The sequence below is a fragment of the Xiphias gladius genome, chromosome 15 (assembly GCF_016859285.1).
Source record: "Xiphias gladius isolate SHS-SW01 ecotype Sanya breed wild chromosome 15, ASM1685928v1, whole genome shotgun sequence".
Classification (NCBI taxonomy): Eukaryota; Metazoa; Chordata; class Actinopteri; order Istiophoriformes; family Xiphiidae; genus Xiphias; species Xiphias gladius.
In genome coordinates this window covers 17104167-17131260 of record NC_053414.1, presented here as the reverse complement: position 1 = coordinate 17131260, position 27094 = coordinate 17104167, and the positions used below count along the sequence as shown (strand labels likewise).

At 40.2% G+C, this 27094-nt stretch overlaps 1 protein-coding gene across 6 annotated transcripts in view; it reads left to right on the top strand.

The window, feature by feature from the left end:
* tbc1d1 (TBC1 (tre-2/USP6, BUB2, cdc16) domain family, member 1) overlaps positions 1-17369 on the top strand; it is a 57662-nt gene extending 40293 nt beyond the window's left edge. For 5 of the 6 annotated variants that reach the window (XM_040145914.1, XM_040145917.1, XM_040145915.1 and 2 more), the window contains 8 exons: positions 1188-1349; positions 3445-3603; positions 5860-5960; positions 6139-6282; positions 7362-7521; positions 8630-8799; positions 14601-14777; positions 14864-17369. In XM_040145914.1, the coding sequence (XP_040001848.1) occupies positions 1188-1349; positions 3445-3603; positions 5860-5960; positions 6139-6282; positions 7362-7521; positions 8630-8799; positions 14601-14777; positions 14864-15169 (1379 nt within the window). In that variant the 3' untranslated portion in view covers positions 15170-17369. Of the gene's footprint in view, positions 1-1187; positions 1350-3444; positions 3604-5859; positions 5961-6138; positions 6283-7361; positions 7522-8629; positions 8800-10128; positions 13536-14600; positions 14778-14863 lie in introns of those variants that run through there. The other variant, XM_040145918.1, reaches the window with a different exon arrangement.
* The last annotated feature ends 9725 nt before the right edge of the window (positions 17370-27094 follow it).

Genomic DNA, 27094 nt, shown 5'->3' with positions numbered 1-27094 from the left:
TAATAAAAAACTGGTGTGTTACGTGTCATATAACTAGACACACTGTATTCAAGCTGAGTCCCAGGCAAAGGATGTTGTGGAGGGTCAGACAGAAGCAGAGCTGTGGCCCGGTGTCGATTTTTAAAATAGACTTTTGATGCTATGAACACAGAGCTATTGACATTAAAGCGGCTCCAATCAATATTTTTATGACAACAGGGTATCAAATGACAGTGAACCCTGTAATGAACCTGCAGAGAAACATCACTTGAATCTGCAGCTCCCCTCGGCTTTACAGAGCTTTTCAGAGGGTTTCAGTTTTAGTTCACTCTCACCGCTCTCATAGTGTTATTTTCATCTGCAGCAGGTAGCTCTTCTCAATAAAAAAGCTCTAAAGATTGACTGTACGCTACCTGGTCAGCACCAAACATGAGACAGACACAGTTAGCGACTAGTTCATCATCCAAGTGATGCTACGTAACTGTTCGCTAACAAGTTTGCCATATCAGCTTAAGAGGTGATAATATGTCATTGTTGTGTTCACATCTTGGTTTTGCTGCCCCCAAGTGGTCAAAAAACTCACCTATTGCACGTCTAAAAAAATAAGACTGAGACGTTAAACACAGTGCTTAACCAGTGGCGCTAATCCTGCAGTTTTCTCCAACCGTCCCAGCTGACTCTAACTATTAATGCTGTTTGCCTCCAAAAATTTCCCAAATGCTAAAAATTTCTACCATAGATGATGACAGCACCACTCATGAAATACATTTGGTCTAGCCTGTGTAAAATCCTCTGTTATCTAAAAGTGAAGGTTTTATTTGGTAAAACTGTGTGCCTTTCCTCATCTGACCTTAGCAGAGGTGGTTATTGAATTTATTATTGGTTTCAGCTATATACAGCTGCAATCACAGTCACAATTTCTGCTCCACACTGTTTTTACTAAATCGACCGGTTAGCTTGCCACAACAAAGAGTGTGTGAAAGTCACTATTAGCAATGTTTGAAAGTGCATCAGTGCAGTGGCTGATGTGAGGCGCATGTTGTCAGTGTGAAACCAAACTGAAAGAATTATATAAATGTGCAGGGCCTAGGTGTTCCCGCTTTCAGCAATGGCACAGCTCCACCCCGCCAAAGACCTGCAACTAACACATATACACATCTAAGGACCAAGATTATTGACGTGTGTTCTCTTTGTTGTTACTTTTGTAGCCTCAGAGAGCGACCTGCAGAACAAGCGTCTGAAACTAGACTACGAGGAGATCACTCCATGTCTCAAGGAGGTCACTCTGGTGTGGGAGAAGATGCTGGGAACTCCCGGGAGAGCAAAGGTCAAATTTGAAAAAGAGACTATACATGCTGCTGTGGCACAAGGTACATATTTGGCTCAACAAACGCATATATCAGTGCCTCTTGGAAATGTTTGTTCTTTTTCACTATCACCAGGTATTTGCAAATATTGACCAGAGCTTAATGTATAAAGCCCCAAAACTGAAAATATGTATTGTAACTTTTCTCCTTATCATCAGCCTCGGACTGGGATGTTTTCCCATATGAAGCAAAAAGAGAGCGTGTATTCCATTAAGTATTTCTGATCCAGTGTTTGTGATCACATTGAAGTGGATCCTCCAACCACTTCACCCCCCCGTCCATCTGTCCTTGTCAGGGCTTTCTGCTCTGTCCATTTTCTAGTATCAACTTGTTCTGCACAGAGGACAGGAAGGTTACCTCTCTGCCCTCGGCCTCAAACAGGAGAGATCTTAAGTCTAGAACCCACAGGTGTACACAGAAATGGTACTGGCAAGTGAACATCACTATTAAAACTTTGAGAAGTAGCCTCAAGAGGTTGCATTATGATGCAAGCTCATAGCATCAAATTAAAATTTTGGCCACACCATCAGATAGGAGGACAGGAGTAAAGCTACAGGTTTCGTGTTTGAACATCCTCCTGTGATGTTTACGTGTTGAGAGTTTGATGGTTTGATGGATGGTGATGATGGTTTGATGGTTGTAATCAGGCTCTTCATTTTAGAGATCCTATGCTGATAAAATTAATATTACCAAGTTAATTAGAATACTTAATTACCTAACTTTTATTGCCTGTTTTATATGCCCCCTCTCTCATTACAACCTCTAAGGTGTTCATGAACAAGACCCTAAAAGGAAGAGTTTGATAGTTTGGGAAACATGCTTATCTGCTTTCTGGTGGAGGGTAAGATGAAAAGATTAATACCACTCTCAGGTCTGTCTTAAATATAAGGCGACAGGCTATGACCCCCCCCAGTAGCTGGTTAGCTTAGCTTAGCACAAAGACCAGAAATGGGGAAATAGCTAGCCTGGCTCTGTTTAAGGAAAAAAAAAAACAGTACAGTGAGTCAAGTGATCACATGCGAGTCAACTCATGGTTGTCTTCTCGACTGATGCATCCTTCAGTCGACTATTTGGCGGACAGTCCTAGCTGTTCCCCCATTTACAGTCTTTGCGCAAAGCTAAGCTAACTGGTTACAGGCCGTAGCTTCATATTGATCAAATAGAGGTGAAAATGGTATCAATTTTGTCATCAAACTCTCCACTAGAAAGCAAATAAGTGTTTTTCTCAGAATCTTGAACTTTCGCTTCAACCTCCAACTGCTGTTGTGAGCAGCTCAGCGGCCAACACATTACACTGTGGTTGTACTGGGTGGATTCCAGGTGTGACCATGCATAAATGAGTGTGAACAGGGTGTTCCTGATATCAAGAGCATTGTTCTCAGTGAAACTAAGCAGGAAAAGAAAAATCTGTTTCTGTACTTAAATTCTGTCTCAATGTACTGAAATAAATGGAATCTAATTTGATCTAACAAAAAGTAACGCTGCTCTACCTTATCATTTGTAATCTAAGAAGTGCACAAGTCATTAGTTGTGTGATGCACCAGATGTCAGAGTCCCTGGGGTTAAACTAATGCAGATTTCAAAAAACAGAATCCTTGTAGTCAGCGAAAATATTTGTGGTACATATCATAACCACAAGGTCCACTTACTCGGCTGTTGCATTTCGAAAATTTGCCTCAGATATGTATCCCCAAGTTCAAGAAAGAATCTCCGTGCTCATGGTATCCCCTCACCATTTAGAAACATTTTCAAACAGCTACCTGTCTGTCACTCAGTCAAACTAATTACTGGGCTGATGTGAGGTATTTTTACAGTTAAGGTAAAGCTCCTCTGAGTAGCCTCCTGAACTTCCTGAGAATCACCGTATTTTAAAGTTATGATATAACATATACAGATATAACAGATATAACATCACCTTAGGATTTGCATGAAACAGGCACATCCTTTAATAAGTCAGAAATGGTATAAAGCAGTTTTTGACAAGGTCTTCACCAGCACAGCTGTCAGGTCCAGCACCTAACCTGTTCCACCACCTTTGCACTACGGCCCCCAACCCAATCCCACTCTTGTCGTCCTCCATCTCTGTTGTCTCCGGCAGGTGTCCCGAGGCAGCATCGAGGCGAGATTTGGAAGTTTCTCTCTGAACAGTACCTGCTCAGGCAGACGGTCCCCTCCCGACCCCCTGCCAATCACACTCCATACAAAGACCTGTTGAAACAGCTCACCTCGCAACAGCACGCCATCCTCATAGACCTGGGTAACACATGCACGCGCGTGCACACGCACACACACACGCGCCTACAGAAAATATTTATGTTTACTCACACCCATTTTCAAATGCTTAATTTTCTTTTATATGGAAAGAAGATGAAACAAAGAAATGTATACCATGTGCACAAACATGCTATTTTTGCTCACTTCTGTTTATGTATGTATAATCCACATAAACACATATACACATTTTAGATTTTACAGACAGGGTATCTGCAGATCTTGAAAAGTCTTACAAAGTACTGAATTCAGTTTCCTCTTTAAAAAAAAAAAAAAAAGGCTTTAAAAAGTATTAAAAAGTCTTAAATATCATTTAAAAAGATCTGGAATTTATTTTTTATTTTTTTGCCGCCGTAGACAGTAACACTAGTTATAACTTCGTTTTGTTTGTGATTGCGGGATGTCCAGAGACATTTCATAACTATAAACCACAAGTGATATTAGTGCAACAGTAGAACCAAGTTTCAGCAAAAGCTGTCACTACTGCTGCTACAGTAACTAGGAAACTCGTCGTCTCATAATGGTTAAGTTATGATATTAGCAAAAACTTACATTAACTTAAATTATTTAATTATTTTTTCATTGGTTAATCCATCCATTCATTTTTTTAAATCTGGGTCAATGTCACGTTAATTGATTATTTATTCTGCTATAAATTATTGCTATATACAGCTGGGAAGTAATGACAAAAATGTGATATAAATGTCAGTAAATTCATTTACTTAATAAATAATTGTAGGCCTTATTGTCCCTACTCCGTCATTCTTTGACCAATATGTCCATGAAAATGTTATTAATTTGCATTCTATGTGCTATTGAAAGCCTTAAATTTGATTTGAACATTGCAGAAACCTTGTACAGAGTAATTTACAATGTTTAAACCTCATTTTAACACTTTCACCCTCAAAAGTTCCCAACACCCAACACAAAAAAAACCACATATACAACCACACACACACACACACACACACACACACACACACACACACACACACACACACACAGCTCTTACACTCCACCCATATAACACCTACATACATACATATACACATTTACCCACACATCCCTCCCTGTAAAACTTAACCTCCTGCTTTTTTGCTGTTGACCTTGTGTTTTTCAACTGCCTTTCAGGCTACTCACTCTATGTCAAATAGGGTGGGGACAGCGGTAACAGCATATACAGTGATGGTTTGCTGACATGGCCCAAGTTAAAGGTGTTATGTGCTGTAGGATAAATGGTACACAGTGTTTGTGATACTGATGCAGTAAAGAGGTTTGCAGGTAGGAGACCCATGGCTCCTTGACATACTGTAACAAAAAGAGCGCAATTTTTTTTTTTTTTTTTTTTCCCCAGAGTTTAAGTGAGTTAACATAAGTTAGGCAAGAGGAAGGAGGTTTAGAATTAAGTCTTGTTAAGTTCAGCACTCCCACACCTTACATTCAGCACACAGAACAGATGTACACACACACACACACACACACACACACACACACACACACACACACACACACACACACACACACACACACACACACACTTTCCTTCAGGCAGGGGAGGGAGTTTTGGCATCATGCTCACAAATATAAAGCCCCCAACAGCACATTCCACACATTCGCACTTACATGGTTGTCATTGTCTTCTCCAAAGCTTCACAGTCACTAACTGTAAGTCGAGAACCTTAGTCCCAGAACACACGCACCTGCTTATTACCAGCCTGTGCACATTAAGATTGTTCTTTTATAGATCCCAGGTCTTCATTATGTTGTCATTTTTTGAAAGGTAAATGTCGCATCTGCTGTTAACACGTTAAGCTCCTGGAGGAGGGTATGAAGTCTGTGTAAAGCCAGCCACATTCACGTGTGTGTTTTTTCATGAACATGTTTGTAAGCATGACGGCTTGGAATGGGTTGCCACATGCTCATGCACTGAGCTCCTTTTTTAACATCAACAGCAGAGTGTGAAGACTAGCATCCTCAGGCAAAGTTCAGCAGAGTTGATGCTTGGTTCAAACACTTGTAAACATCCAGGGGCTTTGGTCTCTCATTGTTGTTCACTCAGATTCTTTCCAGTTGTAAGTCAGACAAAATCATGTTAATCAAATCTATTATAACTGTGTTAATTGTGCTTTTAGACGTATATCAATCTCATACATCCAATAGATACTTAGTATTTCCTACTAAATATGAACAGTGCAGACGTTTTGCAATGTAGATAATGTCTCACTCTTTTCTTCTGTCCTAGGTCGCACTTTTCCCACTCATCCATATTTCCAAGCCCAGCTGGGGGCAGGACAGCTGTCTCTGTATAATTTACTAAAAGCCTACTCACTGCTGGACCCTGAGGTATTGTTTAATCCTTCTTTCTTGCTTTCTTTCTGGCTTTCCTCCTCTTTCACTTTCTTTTTGGGTCTCCTTCTCGCCCTCTTTTGATGGACTAAACTGTCAGCTGTCTTTTAGGCTTAAGCTTTTTTCCCCTTCCCTGTCCATGTAGTAGTCAAGTTTGTTAATGTTGTTATTGTAGGTGGGCTACTGCCAGGGGCTGTCTTTCATTGCGGGAGTTCTGCTGTTACACATGGGAGAAGAGGATGCCTTCAACATGCTCAAATTTCTAATGTATGACGTCGGGCTCCGCAAACAGTACAGGCCTGACATGATTATCTTGCAGGTAAAATGCACACACACACACACACACACACACACAAACACACATACACACACACACACACACACACACACACACACACACAGTCTCTTTGTGCCACATATATTGTACAAAATTATAAAATCTGTTACTTGTCATACTTAAACTACATCAAAGAGAGGATTGCAGGTCGCCATCTTTTTATATGCTCATTCATCAGTCAATGTATTCATTCACATAATCTATGTGAAATGTGATGTCTCAGTCCCTCCTTTCTGCTTCCAGAATCACAGTGATCAGCTTAGAGCTTCATGTTTAAACAAAGCAATAAATATAAAGGGTGTGTGGGGTTGGGACGTGGTTAGTGATGCCTCGCTTGTATGAGAGTTCAGCTGGATTTAAACCTGCTATAGAGTCCTCCCATTGATACCTATGGCATAGGTTTTGATTTGTACTTGAGCGCTGGATTTCACCATTTAACATCTACCAACTACTGCAGCTCTAGATGACTGTACTGAACATGACCAAGCCGTACCATGCTTGAATTATATTATCCGTGGTTATTGTATTTACTTTCTTTCTTTCGTTTTGCAATGGAGAGCAACGGTGGGAAGATTGTTTACTGAAAAGGAGGCTATTGCTTTGCATTTGTTCTTTTACTTGCTATGATGAAGTGCATCTCCACTGCAGGAACTTTCCCTGGGGAACAGGTAACTTTTGAGGAACTCAGCGGAAGGTTTGCAGTGGAAATGGCTTCGCTAGATGTGTGTTACTGAAAAAGAGCGGATATCTCATCTTTTCTTAAACATTTTTGATGTCGAGTTCAGTCTCTACAACCATCAGAAACTTGTAGACGAAAACAAAAGCAGTCCATTCACAGTTTTTGTGGTCTCCATATGGGATAGCCACCACAGTGCTGAAATATAGCTACATTTTTGAGCACAGGTTCTGTAGCTATGCCATAATCCCCTAATTGCACAAAAAATCCAACTTTGAAACCATGTGCGAAACAGAAAAAGCACAAGCTGCACATATGTACACTCAACCACATTCTTCCAGTCAGACCAGTAAAAAAAATTCTGTCTCCGGTATGTTGATGTCAGATTCAGATGTACCAGTTGTCACGGCTGCTCCATGACTACCACAGGGATCTTTACAGCCACCTAGAGCAGCAAGAGATCGGACCCAGTTTATACGCCACCCCCTGGTTCCTCACCGCCTTCGCGTCACACTTCCCCCTCGGATTTGTGGCCAGAGTCTTTGGTAAGCGATGAGGACTGTGCATGTATCTGCATTCACAGAACATACTCCTGTTGTACTTGGTCACCACAATGTTTCGTCTTACTAAGAAATGCTTGATGATGATCAAACCTTATCCATTTCTTTGGAATAAGGGCTATAATAGTGAGTCATGTACATGCAGACACATTAGCGATAGTCTTTGTTAATACAGACTGTTTTTGTCCTCTGAAGTGACCTTTTATCATTTGTGTAAATCCAATCACACCCACAGCCCTTTGGTATATGTCCTTTTTCATGTCTTTGCTTTTCTCTCCCTCATTCCCCCCCAACTGTTGTATTCATGCCTAATTTCTGACATGGTTCTCAGTCACTGAACCAGACTCATTGGCTCCTCATGCTCATCTGAGCATAACGAACGTGTGTGTGTGTGTGTGTGTGTGTGTGTGTGTGTGTGTGTGTGTGTGTGTGTGTGTGTGTGTGTGTGTGTGTGTGTGTGTGTGTGTGTGTGAGTGTGTGTGTGAGAGCGTGAGCGTGAGCGTGTGTGTGTGTGTGAGAGAGTGAGTGTGTGTGTGTGAGAGTGTGTGTGTGTGAGTGTGTGTGTGTGTGTGTGAGTGAGAGTGAGTGTGTATGTGTGTGAGAGAGTGAGAGTGAGTGTGTATGTGTGTGTGAGAGAGTGAGTGTGTATGTGTGTGTGAGTGAGAGTGTGTGTGTGTGTGAGTGAGAGTGTGTGTGAGAGTGAGAGAGGAGTGTTTGATATCATATGTGGGGCTCTACACCTCTGCTCCCATTCCTTAAGCTGTTGTATGATCTCATGCAATCCTGCCCCACCCTGATGTATTCAAAACACACACACAAAATACACACAACTACTCTGACTCTCCATATTCACCATGGCATCTAATTATTTTTGCTTAAACCTTTTTATTGACGTCAAAGCATCTATCATTTGAAAAGCCCTTTAAGTCACCAATCAACACAGTACGCTATACTGTGGACAGCTGTCACCAATTGATTTTAAATTACGTAATTTAAAAAATGTCACGTCAAGACCTTTTCTAACCTCCGTCTTCTCTGTTTTATTTGTTTTTTCTTCCCCTGTTATCTTCAACTCCTCTTTGTCGTCTGTCAGATATGTTGTTCCTCCAGGGGTCAGAGGTCATCTTCAAGGTGGCCTTGAGCCTGCTGGGGAGCCACAAGCCTCTGATCCTGCAGCATGACAGCCTGGAGTCCATCGTGGACTTCATCAAGACCACCCTGCCCAACCTGGGCCTGGTGCAGATGGAGAAAACCATCAACCAGGTTAGAAAAATAGAAAATGACTCATCTGTGTCTCTTTTTATGGCCATAGATCTGATATTATTTATTGTAATTTTGGTGATTATAGTAAAATGTTTGAGTTGTATTTCATCATACTATTGGGAATCTTCTAGGAAAGCAAGATAAAACAGACTGAATGACTTTTAATAATAATATCCTCTAGCAATGACTATAAGTCTGAAATTACTCTTTCCAATGTTTTAGTCACTACTCTCCAACTTCCCACATCTTTCTGTTGTACTCAGACCCAAACTCATTTGTTTCTAGTAAAATCATAAATCCTTAAAGAGGGATAACAAATATATAGATTCATTTTTTTTAACAAGCAGGGCTTTTTAAAGCTGTAGTTTTGAGCAAATGCTACACAATTAGGAGTATATTTTGGATGATGTTTTATCAGTCAAAGATTAAAGGAGTACTCCACTGATTTTAATGTAAGGTTATGGGACTCACTAGAGACAAATTAAAGAAGAGAGAGATCAATATGGAAGCAGCGCAGACTAAAATATCTTGACTTTTAGTCTTCGGTATGGTTCAAGTTCCAAAAATGCTGAATACTAAGCAGGTCAACAAAAGCAATCTTTGGTACATAACTTGTACCTCTGGCTCACCAGCAGCCAATGCCTCTCCATTTACGATTGCATCCAGCCCAATTATTCTTAAGATGGCTGTTTTTAATGTGAGGTCTCTTACCAGTAAAACGTTCATTTTATATAATTTTATTTTATCTGCTAATTTAGATTTTATGTTTCTAGCTAAATCTTGGTTACAAAATCAGGATTACTATCAGCTTATTGAACTGTGTCCTCTACACTATAATTATTATAAAAAACCCAGAAACAGTGGTCATGGTTGTGGCCTAGTAAGCATTTTTAGGAGCCATTTCAAATGCCATCAGATACTATGCAACTACTTTTCCTCTTTTGAGGTTCTCCTCTTTAAACTTGGTGGTCTCCATCCGATCTTATTTGTTTTAATTTTTATTTGTAGACAAACACATAAGTGTGGCTATACCTTGGACCTTGTTTTTTACCCTGGGTTTCAGGGTCCTCACTATTAATCCTACAGATATGAGTGTCTCTGATCATAAATGCATAGTTTTTAACTGTGAAACTGATAGCATTACAAATGTCCATTCCCACTCTGAGCGCCATCGAATTTTTAATGAGCAAAGCGTCTCAAGGTTGTGTACACTGTTTAATCAACATATGGCCCACTCCAGTCTGAACGCTTTAACACCAATGAACTGACAGACTGTTTTAAATCTGCATGTACATCCATACTGAATCGCATTACTCCCTTCAAAATCAGGTCAAAGTCTGTGCAACGGCAGCAGCTCTGGACAGACCACAATATTTGTGGCTGTAAGTCGGAGTGCAGGAGAGCAGAGCGGAGATGGAAGAAGTCAGGTCTCCAAGTACATCATGAATATATGAAGGAGTTAATACTCCACTACAATAAGATGGTAGCATAAGCATAACCCCACATTTTTATTCAGAACTGTCCCCTCCGTACCCTCCTTGTGCCCCTGCTGAAAGCGATGCTGACTGTGAGATTTTCTTTAGCCTACTTCACTGACAAGGTAGAGTCCATCAGAGCTTCTACACCTTATGGTAGACATTGCAGTGTTTATCAATCACCCAACAACACCTTAAACCACTTCTCTCCCATTTCCATTTCCGAGGTTTTAGAAATAGTATCTCAAATGAATGTGTCTTCCAGTCCACTTAATGTAATAGCAACATGATCATTTAATCTATTGGGCCCTGTCTGCTGTCAGTTTTTAACAGTTCCTTATCTAATGGTTATGTTGCAGATTATTTCAAAACTGCTTGTGTACAAGCTCTTTTTAAAAAAACCTGGACTGGATCCTACCCTTCCCGAGAACTATAGACCAATCTCAAAGCTTCCTTCTATGTCAAAAATTTTAGAAAAACATGTATCCCAGCAATTGCTTTTAACAGCAAAAGACAATAATATTTATTAGAAATTTCATTCTGGCGTTGGCAAACATGATAGCACTGAGACCGCCCTTCTCAGGGTGACTAATGACATTCTAATGACCGCAGATGACGGGATGTGTTGAGTCCTTTTTCTTCTGGACCTTAGAGCTGCCTTTGATACTGTCGATCACAGCATCCTGTTAAACAGGCTGACGCACTGGGTAGGAATATCTTGCACAGCCTGAGAATCGTTCACTTCATACCTGTCAAATGGGAGGTTCTGCTTCTCTATTAATGGCTACATGTCACCTTTTTGGTCCTGTTAAGCATGGTGTCCCACAGAGGTCAGTTTTGGACCTATTTTATTTTCCGTGTACATGCTTCCCCTTGGACAAATTATTAATAGACGTGGGATTTCCTTTTATTGCTATGCCGATGACACACAGATATACCTGACCTTTAGAGCCACCAATCCTGGAGGGCTGACTTCGCTACGTGACTGCCTTTGTGATGTCAAAAGCTGGATGTCTAAAAGCTTTCTTCAGCTTAACTCAGGGCAAGACAGAGATTGCTGTAATTGGTTCCCAGCACATAGCTAAACAAATCCTGACATCTGCGGGTTCCCTGTTGGAACACATTAATCCTGATGCAAAGAATCTTGGCTTTTGGTTTGACAGTAACTTAATTTTTGAGCAGCACACAACACAACTTGTGCAGTCTTGTTTTTATCATCTAAGATATATCGCCAAAGTACAATCTATTATATCTTTTAAAAACACAGAGACTATTTTACATGCCTTTATCTCCTCATGCCATAATTGCTGCAACAGCCTCTTCACTTGCCTCAACCAAAAGTCTATTAATAGGCTCCAGACTGTACAGAACTGAGCCACCAGACATTTAACAAGATCCAAGAGAAGTGACCACATGACGCCTGTTTTAGCCTCCTTGCACTGGCCCAGTATGTTTTAGAATTGATTTTAAGATCTCACTATTGACTTTTAAATATCTTCATGTCCTTGCCTTTCTTATATATCTGACCTCTTAGTTGCATATGAAACACTTTGTAGCCTGAGATCCTTGGGCAGAGGTCTTTTAGTTGTTGGTGAGACAAGGTTGAAAACTAAAGGTGACAGATAATTTGTGGTCAGAGCCCAAAACTCTGGAACGAGCTGCCTGTGGAAATCAGGTCAGCAGAATCAGCGACATCTTTTAAATCTCTTTTTAAAACATACTTTTATCAAATAGCTTTTCCTGATTTTACTTAATTTTACTGAGTGCCCAGATTACTTAAAAAATGTTAAGCCTCAGGCCCAAACCAAGGTTACCCTGATGACATCATCTTGGTTATTTCCTCAAACTGTGGAAAGCTGTCATTATACAACCAAAGTCTAAGTTGCCATAGACTAAGTGGAGCTTATTGTGATGAGTAAACTGAACTTCATGGTCAATTGTTTCATCTTTGCCGTATTAGCTGTTAGCCATTCCTGTTTGCGATACACCCCTGAATGTATAGACAATGCTAACTTGATTACTTTGATACTGAAGAACACCTAAAAACATGATGATTCTCGGGCAAGTTCTGCTGCTTATTCTATGATTTCTAAGCTGATTTTTGGACGTTTATTCCTGTTGAACATTGGAGATAATGAGATCATTGGAAAACGTAAGTCACTCTGGATCTAAAACTATGTTCATCATCTCTCTGTTTTCATATTTGACAGAATTATAACTTCGATAAGGAGGATGATTTTTAATGCAAATTGCCTCTCACGGAACCCTCTGGTATAGAAAAATAAGCTAAATCAGGCATTGGCTAAATCAGGCATACAGTTCTTGTAAGTGGATTACTTCATTGTTGATTTTTTCTTTTCATGGGAATTTTTTAACAGTAAAACAAATACAGAATATCACCATACTCATCATTTTACCCAGTATCACATACAGCAACGTTTACTATCTCCTGTCAACTTAACGGGAGGTTGAATGAATTTGCATAGGTTAGGTAGCTAGTGGTTCAGTGGCTCAAAAACCTTTTAAACTTGTCTGATTTATATATGTGTGTAAATACATGAGGTGTTGTTTTTGTGCTAGTACTAAGTGTACTCATGAAACTATTTCAGGTCCCTCGTTTTACTAAACGTGTTTTATCACAAGATCTGATTTTACAACTGATGGCAGAAAATCTTGATTGCTTTGTAAATAAACAAAATGGAGAACGATATTCTGCTTGAGGGACAGAGGCTAACAGTGTGAGCCACATCCTCTCCTTATAACAGAGATAAATGCAGCTGATGGGTGGAGTGTCACTCAAGTTATTTAACCTCACCTCATGCGTCAGTATTTGTGGTGGGAAAAAAAACAATAGAACAACTGCCTGTTTATAACAGGTGCACGTGTTGAATGACTCCAGTAACCAACAAAGTCATGATCAGACTGCCTTTTGTCATATTGTTTCCATGAGTCAGTCTCATGTAAACTTATGTCATCAGAATGTCATTTAAAATGGTGTTTAACTTGGTGGTAATGTAGAATGTCAGTTGTTGTGAGATGGGAGGACCTGACAAGCATCGGTGATGAGCCAAACACATGTACAGAGATCTTATCAAGGTACGCCATAGTTTAGATGGCATGCATTTACCTTATAATTTGCACGAGATAGAAAAAGGGTGTTGAGTCATGCTCTAGCTTGCTGGTACTTTCCCTCCGGTGCAACTTATCCACATCAGGTTGTCTTTACGTTAACTGTGGTGTGACTCACAGCTTTAGCACAAACGAGAGAAAAAAGGGGGGGGGGGGTTACAGGATGTGAGCAAAACATCTCGTTATTGTTTGTTTTCTGTCATGTAGAAATATGGAAGATATAGGTCCAGGATTACAACTAGTTAATTTCGGAAATTTGTGACATGAAAAGGAAACATTTTAAAGTAATTGCCAGTTTCGTTTGTCCTTTTTTTTCCAGAGTTATGGCTATTGTTCCTTTCAAAAATGATAACGTACTCACAAAGTTAGGCTGCTCATGTGAGAACACGCCAACATCACTGTAAAGAAGTCGGTTTAGGGGAAGAAACACAAACAGTAAAACGATCCCACAAGTTTTGAAGACATCTGCAGGTTAGCCAAACTCATTTTTAAGAGAAGATTATTACCTTATTATTACCTGTCCATTAAAACACCTTGACCGTCTGTATTTGCTGTACTGAGAAATTAATGCCTAGTACGTTTACTCTCAGTTTTACTTCCAAATAAAGGGTTTCAGACAAACCTGCTATAGTGGAAAGTAAAGGAAGAACTTGCAGTTTGTCTTTGCTTTATAAATACAAACAAGAAGGAAAAATTCAAGGCACTCTGAGTCCCGAGTATAATAAAAGCGGAAATATTGCACTGCTAACTTGGCTGAAAGGAGCCATCAGTGTGTTGGCTTTCAGCGGAAACGTGCTGGTGTCAGCAGTGCGATATCAAAGGCTTTTTTTGTTTGTTTGTTTGTTTTTTAATCTTGCTAGAATCTTCTGGATAGGCTGTTGGCTTGTTTACAACCTCTTCCATCATTTCTCGCCCCGGCAGACTTGGTTGTAGCAATGTCATCATGTTCCCAGATCTCTCAGCAGTTACTTTTGCAAGTACATCTTTATCATAATTGATAGATGTGATGGTCAAGTTGTAATAAACTAAAATAGCTTATGTAACACAAGAAAGAGGTTTTTGCTTGTGTGTATTTGTGAATGTAAATATTGATCATTTAGATTCTGACATCCAAAATGTTTAGTTTTACTAAACTTGATAAATTTCTGGATTTTCAAAATGTTGACACACACTCTGGACACTTTCTGTGTCTGCTAGGTTTGTGAGATGGACGTGTCCAAGCAGCTCCAGGCCTATGAGGTGGAGTACCACGTCCTGCAGGATGAGCTGCTGGACACGCCCCCAACGCTCAACCAACACCAGCGAGCTGCACAGCTGGAGAGGACCAATCAGAGCCTCCGACAGCAGAACCTCGACCTGCTCGAGGAACTGCAGGTAGACGCACATGCATCTCGCATAAACACAAGTTATGGTCTCTGTTGTTTGTCCATTTTAACCTAGATTTGGTCCTCTCCCACCAGGTGTCCCATGCTCGTGTGTGCAGCCTGGAGAGTCGAGTTGAGGCTCTGGTCCAGTCGGATGGCCAACTGAGGGAGCAGGTTTCTGCACTGGAGGAGGAGAAGAAGCAGCTGCTGAGCACCGTCACACGTCTCCAGGACCTCCTCACCAACCACGGCATACACAGCTCCCCTGATGGGCACATACTCCCCCAACCTGTTGAAAGACATGCAGTCTCAGCAGCAGGAAAGACAGAGGACAGAAAGGGGCTTGCGAAAAGGACTGTGAACTCCCTTCTCCATCCGTTGGCTCTTCCAGAGGGTTCGTAACTACAAATAATAAATTTCAAATATAAGGTCGACCAGAGGAGGAGCCGGCTGTGGAAGACCCAGGGAGAGAGGGTCGAGGGAGACATTAAGATGACCCCCTCCCTTGACTTTAGTCCTCTTCCCAGCTCCAGAATGTTTTAATAGAAAGAGGAGTTGGACGTAAAACGGAGAAGAATGGAAATACAACAAAAATGGGGATGAAGTTAAAAGAGAAATAAAATACCCTTGAGTATTATCCCAAAACGCCACAAATGCCCTCTTCCAGCTCTCTAACAAATATAAATAAACACGTGATTTGACCAACAATCCCCAAAGATAGCGCTGTCTCACTGGGCCTGTGCTGTAAAAACAAAACAGTTACATTTGCACCTGCACTTGTATGTTTGTGTCTTAGAATGTCTGTGAGTGCTGTCGCTCATGTATTTTATGCTCCTACGAGAGAGTTTGTTTAACTGCAACATATTCAACGAGGCTAAAATAGCCAAAGACTGTCCTTATTAATGTAAAACAAGCTCAAACAAAGACTCGGATGCTCAGATAGTATCCTGAAACATGTTATTGATCACCCTTACACCCGGCAAGTAAGAAATACGAAGATGAAATGTTTCCAAAGAAGTGTGACAAGAAAGTGAGATGACGGGATGGGTGAAGAAATAAATTTCATGACAAAGTGTTTTTCTGTTAAAAACGCTGAATAGGACTTAATTTAAATGATGTAAGATGTTGGATGGTTTGTGCTCATATTTAGTTGTCAGAGTTGAACTATTTTTTGTTTCCTCCTCTGCGTTTGTAATCTTCCACAATTTTGTTTCCTTATCCTGTACGTTTTAAACTTCATGTAGTTACAGTAGCTTACAGGAAGAGTAACACAATAAATCCAGTCCATTTCACATCCTGTTTTTTCACCTTTGAATACACATTGATCCGTCTGTGTAGGAAGGGAAATAGATGCAGTTTTAAGCAGAAAACTTTAAAAACGTAGCGTCACTTTTCTAGTGAGGTGAAGTACAGACCTTTTTTTTTTTTTTTTTTTTTTCCGAGAGCCTGATCAATGACTTTAAATTGCTGCAAAACAAACGTATCTCTGACCCTTCAAATAAGAGACCGCTGCTGTTGAGACAATCTGTCAGCTATAAATCATTTACTGTATTAAAACACACTGAATTCATTCAACCCGAGCTGCAGCTTGGTGTGGTGTGTATGTGAATGTCTAAATGTGTCAGTTGGTGTATGCGTGTGTGTGTGTGTGTGTGTGTGTGCGCTTGTGCACTTCACCGATCGACAAATCGGTTGATTTACACTGTAAAGATATGTTGCTTTTACTCCTGATTCTCCCTGCACATGTTTTTGTTTTATTGATTATTACTATCGTTGTAATGTACTTTAAAATACATTTCATATCCTTTCAGCACACTGAAGCAATTTTCTTTTGTTCTGTGCATGCATACAGTATGAACTCACCTGTGTCAGGTGTCAGGCTAGAGACTTTACTACCTGTCTAAACATGCCAATTTGAATACTATGGGCTTGGTATACGGTTTCAAGCATATGGAAATATACTGTACACAGTATTTTAAAGACAGGTTTGTATTTGTTTCCTGGAACTCCTCCTGAGGTTGAAGAAGCATGCTGGGGCAAGTTGTGGCTCTGTTAGCACGCATATGTGTACACAACAGAAAAATCACCAACAGCAGAACCCCCCCCCCCAAAAAAAACCAAAAAATGTAAGAGAGTTTAGTTTTCAGTAATTAAAAAAAAAGCTATGTGCTTTTAAAGCTTCAGAATATCTTATCGTTATATCTTAGTTGCCATGTACATGTATCCTCCACCTGCCAAAGTCTGTGGTCTTTTCAAGTGATTGTCTTTTTGTTTTAGTTTTTTTTTTGTTTTTCGTTTTTTTGAAGAAAAAGGCATTTCCTCGAAGTCCAGCTCAAAGTAACAGGAGGACACAATTACTCTCAGCAAAATCTTTTTCTCTTCACATTCCTAAACCTGTTTGAGGTCCTCTGAGTGCTCCCATTAATCAACCAGCTGGTCAGGTTGGAGCTGCCTATTTATCAGGATGCCTCTGTGTATGCAAGTGATCATGAATAACAAAAGTAACTGATGGAGTCATTACAGTTATTGTTGTATGTGTGTCTCTAAGTAAAAAAAAAAAATTTAATTTTTTGGTAAAGATCAGTTTATACAGTTTGCTGGTGGTATAACTGCTGGACGTGTAAATAAACAACTGTTTGCTAACAAGTTTGTCATATGAACTTAAAAGGTATGTCACTGGTTGTGTTCAAAGCTTGTTTCCACTGAACCGAAGTGGCCAAAAAATCTGTTTTAAAAAAGTCAGGAAAATGATAGAATACATGCACCATCAGACCTCAGTCAGGCTCTGATGCTTTCGAATGCATGTGCATCAAACTTCACAAAAAGAAAGCCAAATGTCTTTCAAAAGATGGAAGACTTTTTTTTAATTTTAGTTTTAAATTTACCAGTTTTCTGAGATCTTTCTGGAGCTGTCTCCACACTGTTTACAAATTACTTTTAAATGTTTTGCAGGTGTGAATAGTACCTCCTCTGTTCCTCGGACAAAAAAGCGCATTAACAGCACTTTCAACACTTTTTTTTTTCCTACCTACTGAATTTTTCGAGTTACTTGACTTTTTTCTCACTTTTTCAGTGTTAACACACCACATACAGAGGCGCAACAACATCACTGGTTAAGTTCAGGTTAGGGACATTTGTTAAAGGTCACGCAGTAGTTTTCTCTCTCCCTTCCCACTTTTCCTGTCTTTATCTCTCTTGTCAATCTACTAAATAAAGGCTCAAAACAAATGCCTGATAACTCCCTACCAGCTCCAGAAATGCTGCTCTGCAAAGGACCTTTGACGTCTTTGTGGAGGACGGCAAGACAAAAGACTCTAGTTAGACCACAATGAATACAGCCAGTAAGCTCTCCCGCTATGTTTCGAAGATATAGCTACTGTCTTGATCCAAACCAAACACTGCTGAATGGAGATTTCCATGAAGCAGCAACAAAGGGAGTCATGTTCTTTACATAATATCCAGAAGCTGGACGCACCCTTCTCTTACTAGTGAGACTGATCAGCAGGTAAACTTTATCAATCCTCAGTATGTGGCCACACCCTGTGGACCACCAGAACCAGCCTCACAGAGGTTTGATGACACTAATCTGTGATGAGCTCTTGGGTTTTCCTTAAACTACATAATCCCTGACTGAGCAGCCCTGCCCATCTCGCGTGTGTCTGTGTTAGAGGCTCAGCAATCATGTATTGTTGTAACGGCTAAGATTTTGTATGGGTGTGTGTGTGTGTGTGTGCGTGGGCACCTGCTGTGTCAGAGCTCCTACTGTTACAGGTTCAAAAGGGACAAACATCTTGTCTTTTGGAGCGTCTTGCGTGACTGTGGATGAAACGCCGCATCTGTTGACAATTCTCTGTTTGAGTGAACCGAGAGGGAGCAGGATCACCCTCCGCCTAGAGTCCTGCCTAAGCTGTGTGTAAACGGAGTGTTTGTGTACAGTGTGTGCGTGTGTGTGTGTGTGTGTGTGTGTGTGTGTGTGTGTGTGTCTATGTGTCTCTCTGCCAGGACGAGTGGGCTGCCAGGGGTTGTGCCGTTGCCCAGAGTTTTGTTTTATTTGACTTGGCATCTGTTAACCCTTCCACACTCCACCTCAGCCCTGCCCTGCACTCAGCTCCACCACATGCCTGTATCCTCTGACAACCCTGACTTCAACATTTGATAATTACATATCACTTATAAATAAGTAGTTTGAGGGCAGTATACTGTATGTCTGGGAGATCAGAGGTTATCAAGCTCTGATTTCCCTCCACCCATCTGGTGTTTTAGGGCAGTAAATTACTGCAGTAGTGTACATGAGAACAGATAATGATACTAATACATTTATGCAAGATTACTTAACATTATGTAATGTGTGTGTATGCATTGATTGATCGTAGACATAATGTCTCTAAAGTGCTGGATTCATTTGCCTTGCCCTCCAGTGGAGAGAAATAAAAATCTGATCACGGAAAAAACATTATCAGTCGTAACCTAGAGAGAGACTTGGGAGTGAGAGACTTGACCTTTTTTTGCTAATAACTATTTAAAAGAGTCAGAAAAGTTGGAAAAATGTTCAACCGCTACATGGTGTGCAGTTTTGGAGATGAAGTATAACAAGACTGAGTCTACAGCCTCGCTAACGGCTCTCCGAGGCTTGTCTGAATCACAGCACTACAGTTTTATTGGCTTTGTTCACGTACCACGCGTGCTGGTGTCGCTAGAGGAAAAGTCATCAAAGGTGATTGGCTCATCCTTTGGGGTCCATGAATTTCTGTACAAAATTTCATGTAAATATATGGATTAGTTGTTGGGATATTTTAGTCTGGACCAGGGTTTCGGACCGACGCTGCTGAGCGAGGCCAAAAATGCACCCGTAGCCATGACTGTATCAGCTCACCTTCACACACCAGCCAATAGCCGCTTCACACTTTCATGTGGTGTATAAAGTAATTCAGGTGGATGTAATCATTAATAATGCTCCGTTTAAAGACGTGTATCAGCACATCAGGTGCTGGGATGAGGGTGCACTGGTCAGTACAAAAGGTCAAACCGTGTCATTAACAGCTTATAAAACACTGACGCAGCACAAAATCTTGATAAGCAGCTGCCTTACCTGATATACCTGGAAGATTCAGAGTGATGGAGGCTGTAAAATCAGCACCTGATTATATACTGAGCATGTTGATATTGTGCCTCCCGTGGCTCCAGCAGGCTGCAAATCCTGGTGTCTGACATCAGCTTTAGCTGATGAACCCTAAAAATATAACCTGAACAAATGTGTGTTTTCATAGCAGTAACAGCAAAATGCCAAACAGTTGTGATGTGACTCAGAGCAAGCTCGAGAAAGCTTTCCTAGGTGGTACTCAACCTATGATTGGGCTTATCTACCTCCGCTGCACAGGATTATGCATTTTATATTAAACAAGTAACAACAGGAACAGGAGAGGAAACACAAGAAGCTACATCATGTGTCTTTTGTGTCTTTTTTTAAAATCAGTGTATTGTGGTTTTACAAAAAGCAAAACAGCAAATCTACAAATGAATGACAAAAATCCTGAAAACAAGTTGATCACGTAAACTCAGTCATTATTAACAATGTCCCTTGTATTAAGTGAGTGATTGCGGGTTCTAATCCAGTCTTTTCAGTTTTGTTAAGAAGTTTTATTATCATCTGCGCGGTAAAAACACAGACAGTTACACTGTACAATGAAATTCATACTTTGCTTGTCAACTATGCACAACATTTTTTTAAAATATGATGATAATACAAATAATAATAATAATGTGAGATCAGAAATCCCAAGTAGACTATGCTTATACAAAATGACAATAACAATTTACAGCAGCAATAAAATATTATGTGTGTGTTTGTGTGTCAGATTTCGGCCAATCAGGGTGATGGTGATGGATGGGGGTGGTGTGTGAGAGAATCATTCACAAGACCCATGGCCTGTGGGTAGAAACTGTCAATCTTGTTGTCCTGGACTTCACACTCCTGTTGTGTCTGCCTGACGGCATCAGTGTGAGGAGGCTGTGTTGTGGATGTGTGCCGTCCCTGATGACATTTTGTCCCCTCCTTACGACCCTGGTGCCGTACATGTCCTGAAGTGAGGGGGGAGGCTACTCCTGAGATGTACTGTGCAGTTTTGATCACATGCTGGAGAGCCGTCCAGCCATCCAGCCTTAATACTGGGGCCTCCTTTTTCGAATATGGAAGAGTAACATCAGACAAAAGTTTACGTTATCCCACCCATACTAATGTCCACATTCCTGATAATACATTTTTATATTTGATCACTGACATTTTAAAAATGATCTTTATTTACAAAGTGTGCTCCACATTTTCAGTTCCTCAGCCACTCAGAGAAGCTTCTTCCCACAGGCCATCACGGTGGTGAGCTCAGGTCTAGGTTTATTCTCAGCCTTGTCTAGCACGTCGTCCTCTGTGAATGCTTCGCTCTGCCCTTAACATTTTGCATATTTGCACTCGAGCGTGTGCAAAATTTTATAGCACAGTTTGCCTTGCAACTCATTTTCTCATATTTCTACACGGTGAAAAGTCGCACAGCGGCTCAATATACACTTTAGCATTTCAATGCTATTTACAATTATCAATCAATTTTTCTGCTTTGAATAGCAGTAACCTAGAATAGTTGGAAACAGATCTGTAAAAGGTTTCGCTTTTTGACAGACAGTTCAGGTGGACTACTTCTGCACTGCGGTCTGTCTGGGTGTGTCAGTCAGCCATAATTTATAGAGACAAACCCAATATAGAGAAGAACAACACGTCTTTTTGAAGAAATTTCAAAGTCTTGGCAAGGAAATTGCACATGCATCCAACCTCCTGCATTTCAACATCACTGTCTATGTAAGTGTGTGCATGTGTTTCGTCATACCACCCAGACATTGCAGCTCCGCATGTCCAAACTGCTAGTTAACATGTCACTGTTGCCTAATATTGTGTTCAATGAATGATGCACACATTCCTCTGTATTCGGAGTGCTTTTAACCGCAATTAAAAATGTGGGGTTTTTTTGAGTGCGTGTGTATGTGTGTGCGTGCAGGCCAGAGTTATGCGATTGACATCCCAATTAATGGATATTAAACACACTCCATTCAGCTTTTCATATTAGCTTCTGCTCTCTCTCCTCTCTCCGTTCTTCAGTGATCAACACAAACAACCCTCCTGACATTTGGTCTCTTGTCTTCATTTGTAGTTTTCATCACGTGGCTGTTTGAAACTATCAAAGTGATAAACCGGTATACAAACAAATATGACAAAGTGGTTTGTAAAGACTATGAACCTTTTCCTCATTTGTAATTCCTGTGAGTTGCCTTGTTTTAAAGATAAAACGATCAGTTTGAGTTTGAGAGGGTAAACTGTGTAATAAATTAAAAGAGCAGATGTAAGATAAGAGATCGTTTGAGGTTAAGGCAGGCTACCTAGCATTATACAGGAGCAATGATTTAGGACTGATGATATCTGAGCCGATTAACACTTACGAAATAAAAGGTCATAAGCAAATCTGATCTTCCTGAGGCCAAACCCTCGGGAATAATTCAACTGTACAGGTTACTTATTGTATGACAGGATAGGAAACACGCTATTTTATTAATCTGCTGTCTGTTTAATAGCAGCACCCAAATGGATTGTGAATCACCACTATTCAACTGTGTACCAGGGTACGTGTGGGCAGCCATGTCAATACAGCACCAATGATGAAGCTGATCAGAGAGTTGAATCTCACGAGGGGAGGCACATGGCGGGCTTGCTTCTTCTTGCTACGAGGACTTAAATGTTTTATGTAATACTACATTTAAGTCCTCGTAGCAAGAAGACTTAAATATAGTATTACATAAAACAGCTTTGTGTGAGAGGCTGACTTACACATCAACATGGTCGTTACTTACTTAGAAATGCCAAAGATGTTTGAGGTTATTCGGAATCAGTGTTGCGTTACATAGTTTGTCAATCAAAGAGCAGTGAAGAGTTTCTATTTCAACTGTAAAAGTCATTACCCTTATCAAAAAATTTACGTCATGCATTTGTGTTGGTCATATGTTATTATCCATTATCTTTAACTCGACAACAATCTTGGTATCAGCCTAAAAACATCAACTGTCAGTCGGACTCTATACTTTTTATATTGGTAACATACAGTATATTGAAATCTAAGAAAAAAAATGAAATCAAACCAAAAAAAAAAAAAAAAAAAATTTGCTCTGGACCAAGTTCAGACTTCTTCTAATTTATTTGAAATATTTTGAATAAGCAGACTAGCGAGCAACACATTTCCTGTGCGCTTCATCAATTCAGGGAACTCGAATAAAGTGGTCAACTCCTCTTTTCTTCTCTTCTACTTGACAACGTTTCAGCCACAAATTGTCTTCCTCTGGTTTTTGTTCCTTTGTGGACATTTTTGTTACAGAGTAGCTACAAATAATTTCTAAATGTGTGTGTGCCTCCTGATAATCCTCAGATCCACATATATTACTGTATCGTAATCTAAAAATTATACTAGATTTTCAAATACATACATACATAACGTATAAACACATATATACGCCTTCATACTATATAAATACATAACTTAGGATAAACCTAAGAATCTTTTGGAAAAATAATAGATTATTTTTTCCTATATTGTGATGCATTTTAAAGCTAAAAGTTTGTTATATTTTTCTAAATTTGAATGTACGTAATATAAATAAAAGCAACATTCACACCATTTTGGCTATGATAACACAGTCATTGTGGCATTTGTGAAGCATGAGATCAAACGTTTATGTGTAACTTTAAAATAAATGTCGTAGAGTCAAAGCAAAATATTACCCCATGAAATCTAGTGGTTAAGTATAAAGTGGCATAAAATGGAATTAGCCCAGGATTTCTGCAGGTTCACCAAATTAAATTGGCTACATTTTTATAACCAATTGCCAGTTATCCCCAGCTGTGTATAACAATAATTTCTGAAATATCTTTAAACATGACCTGGATAAGCAGCAGAAAATGGATGGATGGATGGATTAACTAAGTAAAGAAAAAACGAATTAATTTAAGGTCCACGTATTTTACATGAGGCCAGAGCTCTGGAGCAATAATACTTTTCAGCCAGTTTTTGCTAAAAAATTTTATAACTAACATTACGGCCTAGACAAGGCTAGAAAAAACATTGAAGCCTTTTGTAGAATTAATTTTTAATACATTTAAATGCCTTGTTTTTGGGAGAAACTGAAATGAGTGCTTTTTATACCCGGTACCCAAGTACCTCAAATTTGTAACTTGAGTAAATGTACTTAGTTACTTTTCACCACTGAGTATTTAAGACTAAAGAGCACAGTGTGCTGCAGAACCAGTGACCTCAACGTAACAGAGAGAGGCCCAGATTATGAAAGAGGCAGACTGTAGTTGTCCTGCTGAGTCACAAAGAAACAACATCCGCCAGGGAAATCTGGGAAGGATGATGTTACAGGATTGGTGTGTGTGTCCATATGTGTGTGTCTGTGTGTGTATCAACTTGTGTCAGCATATGTGTGTAAGGGTGTTGCTGTTTGTTGTAGAAGGTCAGGCGCCACAGTTTGGGTGTGACCACCGCTGTCCTGTCAGCACATCCAGTGTCCACAAAACCCCTCCCTCTACCCCCTGCTCTCTCTCTCTCTCTCTCTCTCTCTCTCTCTCTCTCTCTCTCTCTATCTCTCTGTCTCTCTCTCCATCTCTCTCTTTCCCTATCTCTGTGTGTCTCTCTCTTCTATGCCTCTCTCTTTCTCTCCCCCCTCCCCTTTCTCACCCTCTTTCTTCCTCCCTTCCTCAGAGCGAGGGTGTAACCAAGACTCTACTTGTCAGTTACTCAAATCTGCAAAGGGAGAGGGGGGTCTTTGTGTGTGTGTGTGTGTGTGTGTGTGTGTGTGTGTGTGTGTGTGTGTGTGTGTGTGTGTGTGTGTGTGTGTGTGTGTGTGTGTGTGTGTGTGTGTGTGAGCGAGCGCGCGCATGTGCTTGTGAGAGAGAAAAAGCGACAGGCAGAGACAGCAGGCAGGTTTTCTTGAACAATAAAGCTGTCTGTTGGTTATTTCTGAACCCTGGAGAGGAAGCACTACTCCCTGCAGGGTGGGGAGACGAATCATAGAGCCCCCACCCAAAACACACACGGACAGACGCAGGCACACACACACATGCATGCATGCACTCACACACTGCTGTGCACACAGATACACGCACATTGATCCAGAGGCACACAGCTCATAAGTTGCACATACTGACTATATTTGAACCCAAGGTCTCTTTGTCTATCCTGCCCCAGCCTTCATGTACAGAAATTGGTGGTTGTGCAGGTGAAGGAATCATCTGATATAAAGCCTGCCATTATTGTAGCTCGGATCTGAATAACTGGACAAATTCCCCCAAGTCTGTTCTGTCTGCTGCACTGCTCACTAACTCTGAATCGAGGTGTACTTGTCTGTAGGAAGAAGCAATTAATTACTGCAGTAATGTACATGAAACCAGATAATAGTACTTTATTTTTTAAAGAATACTTTATGTTCAGTAACGTGTGTATGCATGGAGTGATGATAGACATAATGTCTCTGACTCTGTGGGTTTATTTGTTTTGCCCTCCAGTGACAAGAAATTAAAATTTGATCAAAGAAAAAAAAACATTATCAGTAATAATTTAGAAAGATATTTGGGAGGGAGGTAATGACTTTATTTTGCAACTGATTGTTTCAAAGAGTCAGAAAAGTTGGCAGATATTAAATATGCACATGTTGTGCGACTTTGGAGATGAATTATAACAAGACTAAGAGGCTCTATGAGGCTGTACTCAGTGCTCTGTGCACAGCTAAATGCTAACATCAGCATGCTAACATGCTCACAATGACAATGCTAATGCTAACATACTGATGTTTAGCAGTTATAATGTTTGCCATGTTCACCATCTTACTTTAGCATGTTAACATGCTAAAATGTCCTAATTAGCACCTAACACAAAGACCAGGTAAGACTGATGGGATTCTCATTACTTTTTCAGGTATTTCATCATAAAAATAAAAAATTGAAAGTTACACCATCTAATGGTGATGGAGGAAAGGTCAAGGGATCACCAAAGTTATCACAATTCATCCTGAGGTGAACATGAACGCCTGAAACCAAATCCCATTGGAGTTCATCCAGTGGTTGTCGAGGTATTTCACTCATAACTATAAACGTCAGTCTGGACCAAAGTGGTGGACTGACAGAACAACCAACATTGTATTGCAGTTTTCAAAACAGAAGGTTTACAGGAAAAAAAAAAGGAAAAGGATAGAGAAAATAGAAAAGAAAATATACAGTTAGGTCCATAAGTATTTGGACAGTGAAACAATTTTTGTAATTCTGCCTCTGTACACCACCATGATGGATTTGAAACAAAGCCATCAAGGTGTGATTGAAGTGTAGACTTTCAGCTTTAATTCAAGGGGTTTAATAAAAATATCACATCAACTTTTTAGGACTTACAGACATTCTTATACATAGTCCCTCATTTTCAGAGTCTCAAAGTAATTGGACAAACCAACATAATTATAAATATAAGGTTGTTTTTTTTTAATACTTGGATGAAAATCCTTTGCAGTCACTGACTGCCTGAAGTCTGGAACCCATGGACATCACCAAATGCTGAGTTTCCAACCTTGAGATGTTTTGCCAGGTCTTCACTGCAGCCACCTTCAGTTGCTGCTTGTTTGTGGGTCAATCTGCCCTCAGTTATGTCTTCAGGAAGTGAAAAGCATGCTCATTTGGGTTGACGTCAGGTGACTGACTTAGCCGTTGAAGAATATTCCATTCATTTCTTTGCCTTGAGAAGCTCTTGGGTTGTTTTTTTTAGTACGTTTTTGGTCGTTATCCATCTGTACTGTGAGGCACCGTCCTGTCAGTTTTGCAGCATTTGGCTGAATCTGATGCAGATATTATAGCTCTATACACTTCAGAATTCATCCTGCTACTTCTATCAGCATTGGTTCCATTGGCAGCCATACATGCCCATGCCATAACACTACCTCCACCATGTTTAACAGATGATGTGGTTTGCTTTGGATCATGAGTCGTTCCTTTCCTTCTCCATATTCTTTTCTTCACATCATTCTGGTATAAATGAATCATGGTTTCATCTGTCCAAAGAATCTTGTTCCAGAACTGGGCAGGTTTTTTTTGATGTTTTCTGGGAAAGTCTAATCTGGCCTTTCTGTTCTTGAGTATTACCAGTGGTTTGAACCTTGAGGTAAACCCCCTGTATTTACATTCATGAAGGCATCTCTTGATTGTAGACTTTGACCATGATACGCCTACTTCCTCGAGAGCGTTCCTGACCTAACTAGATG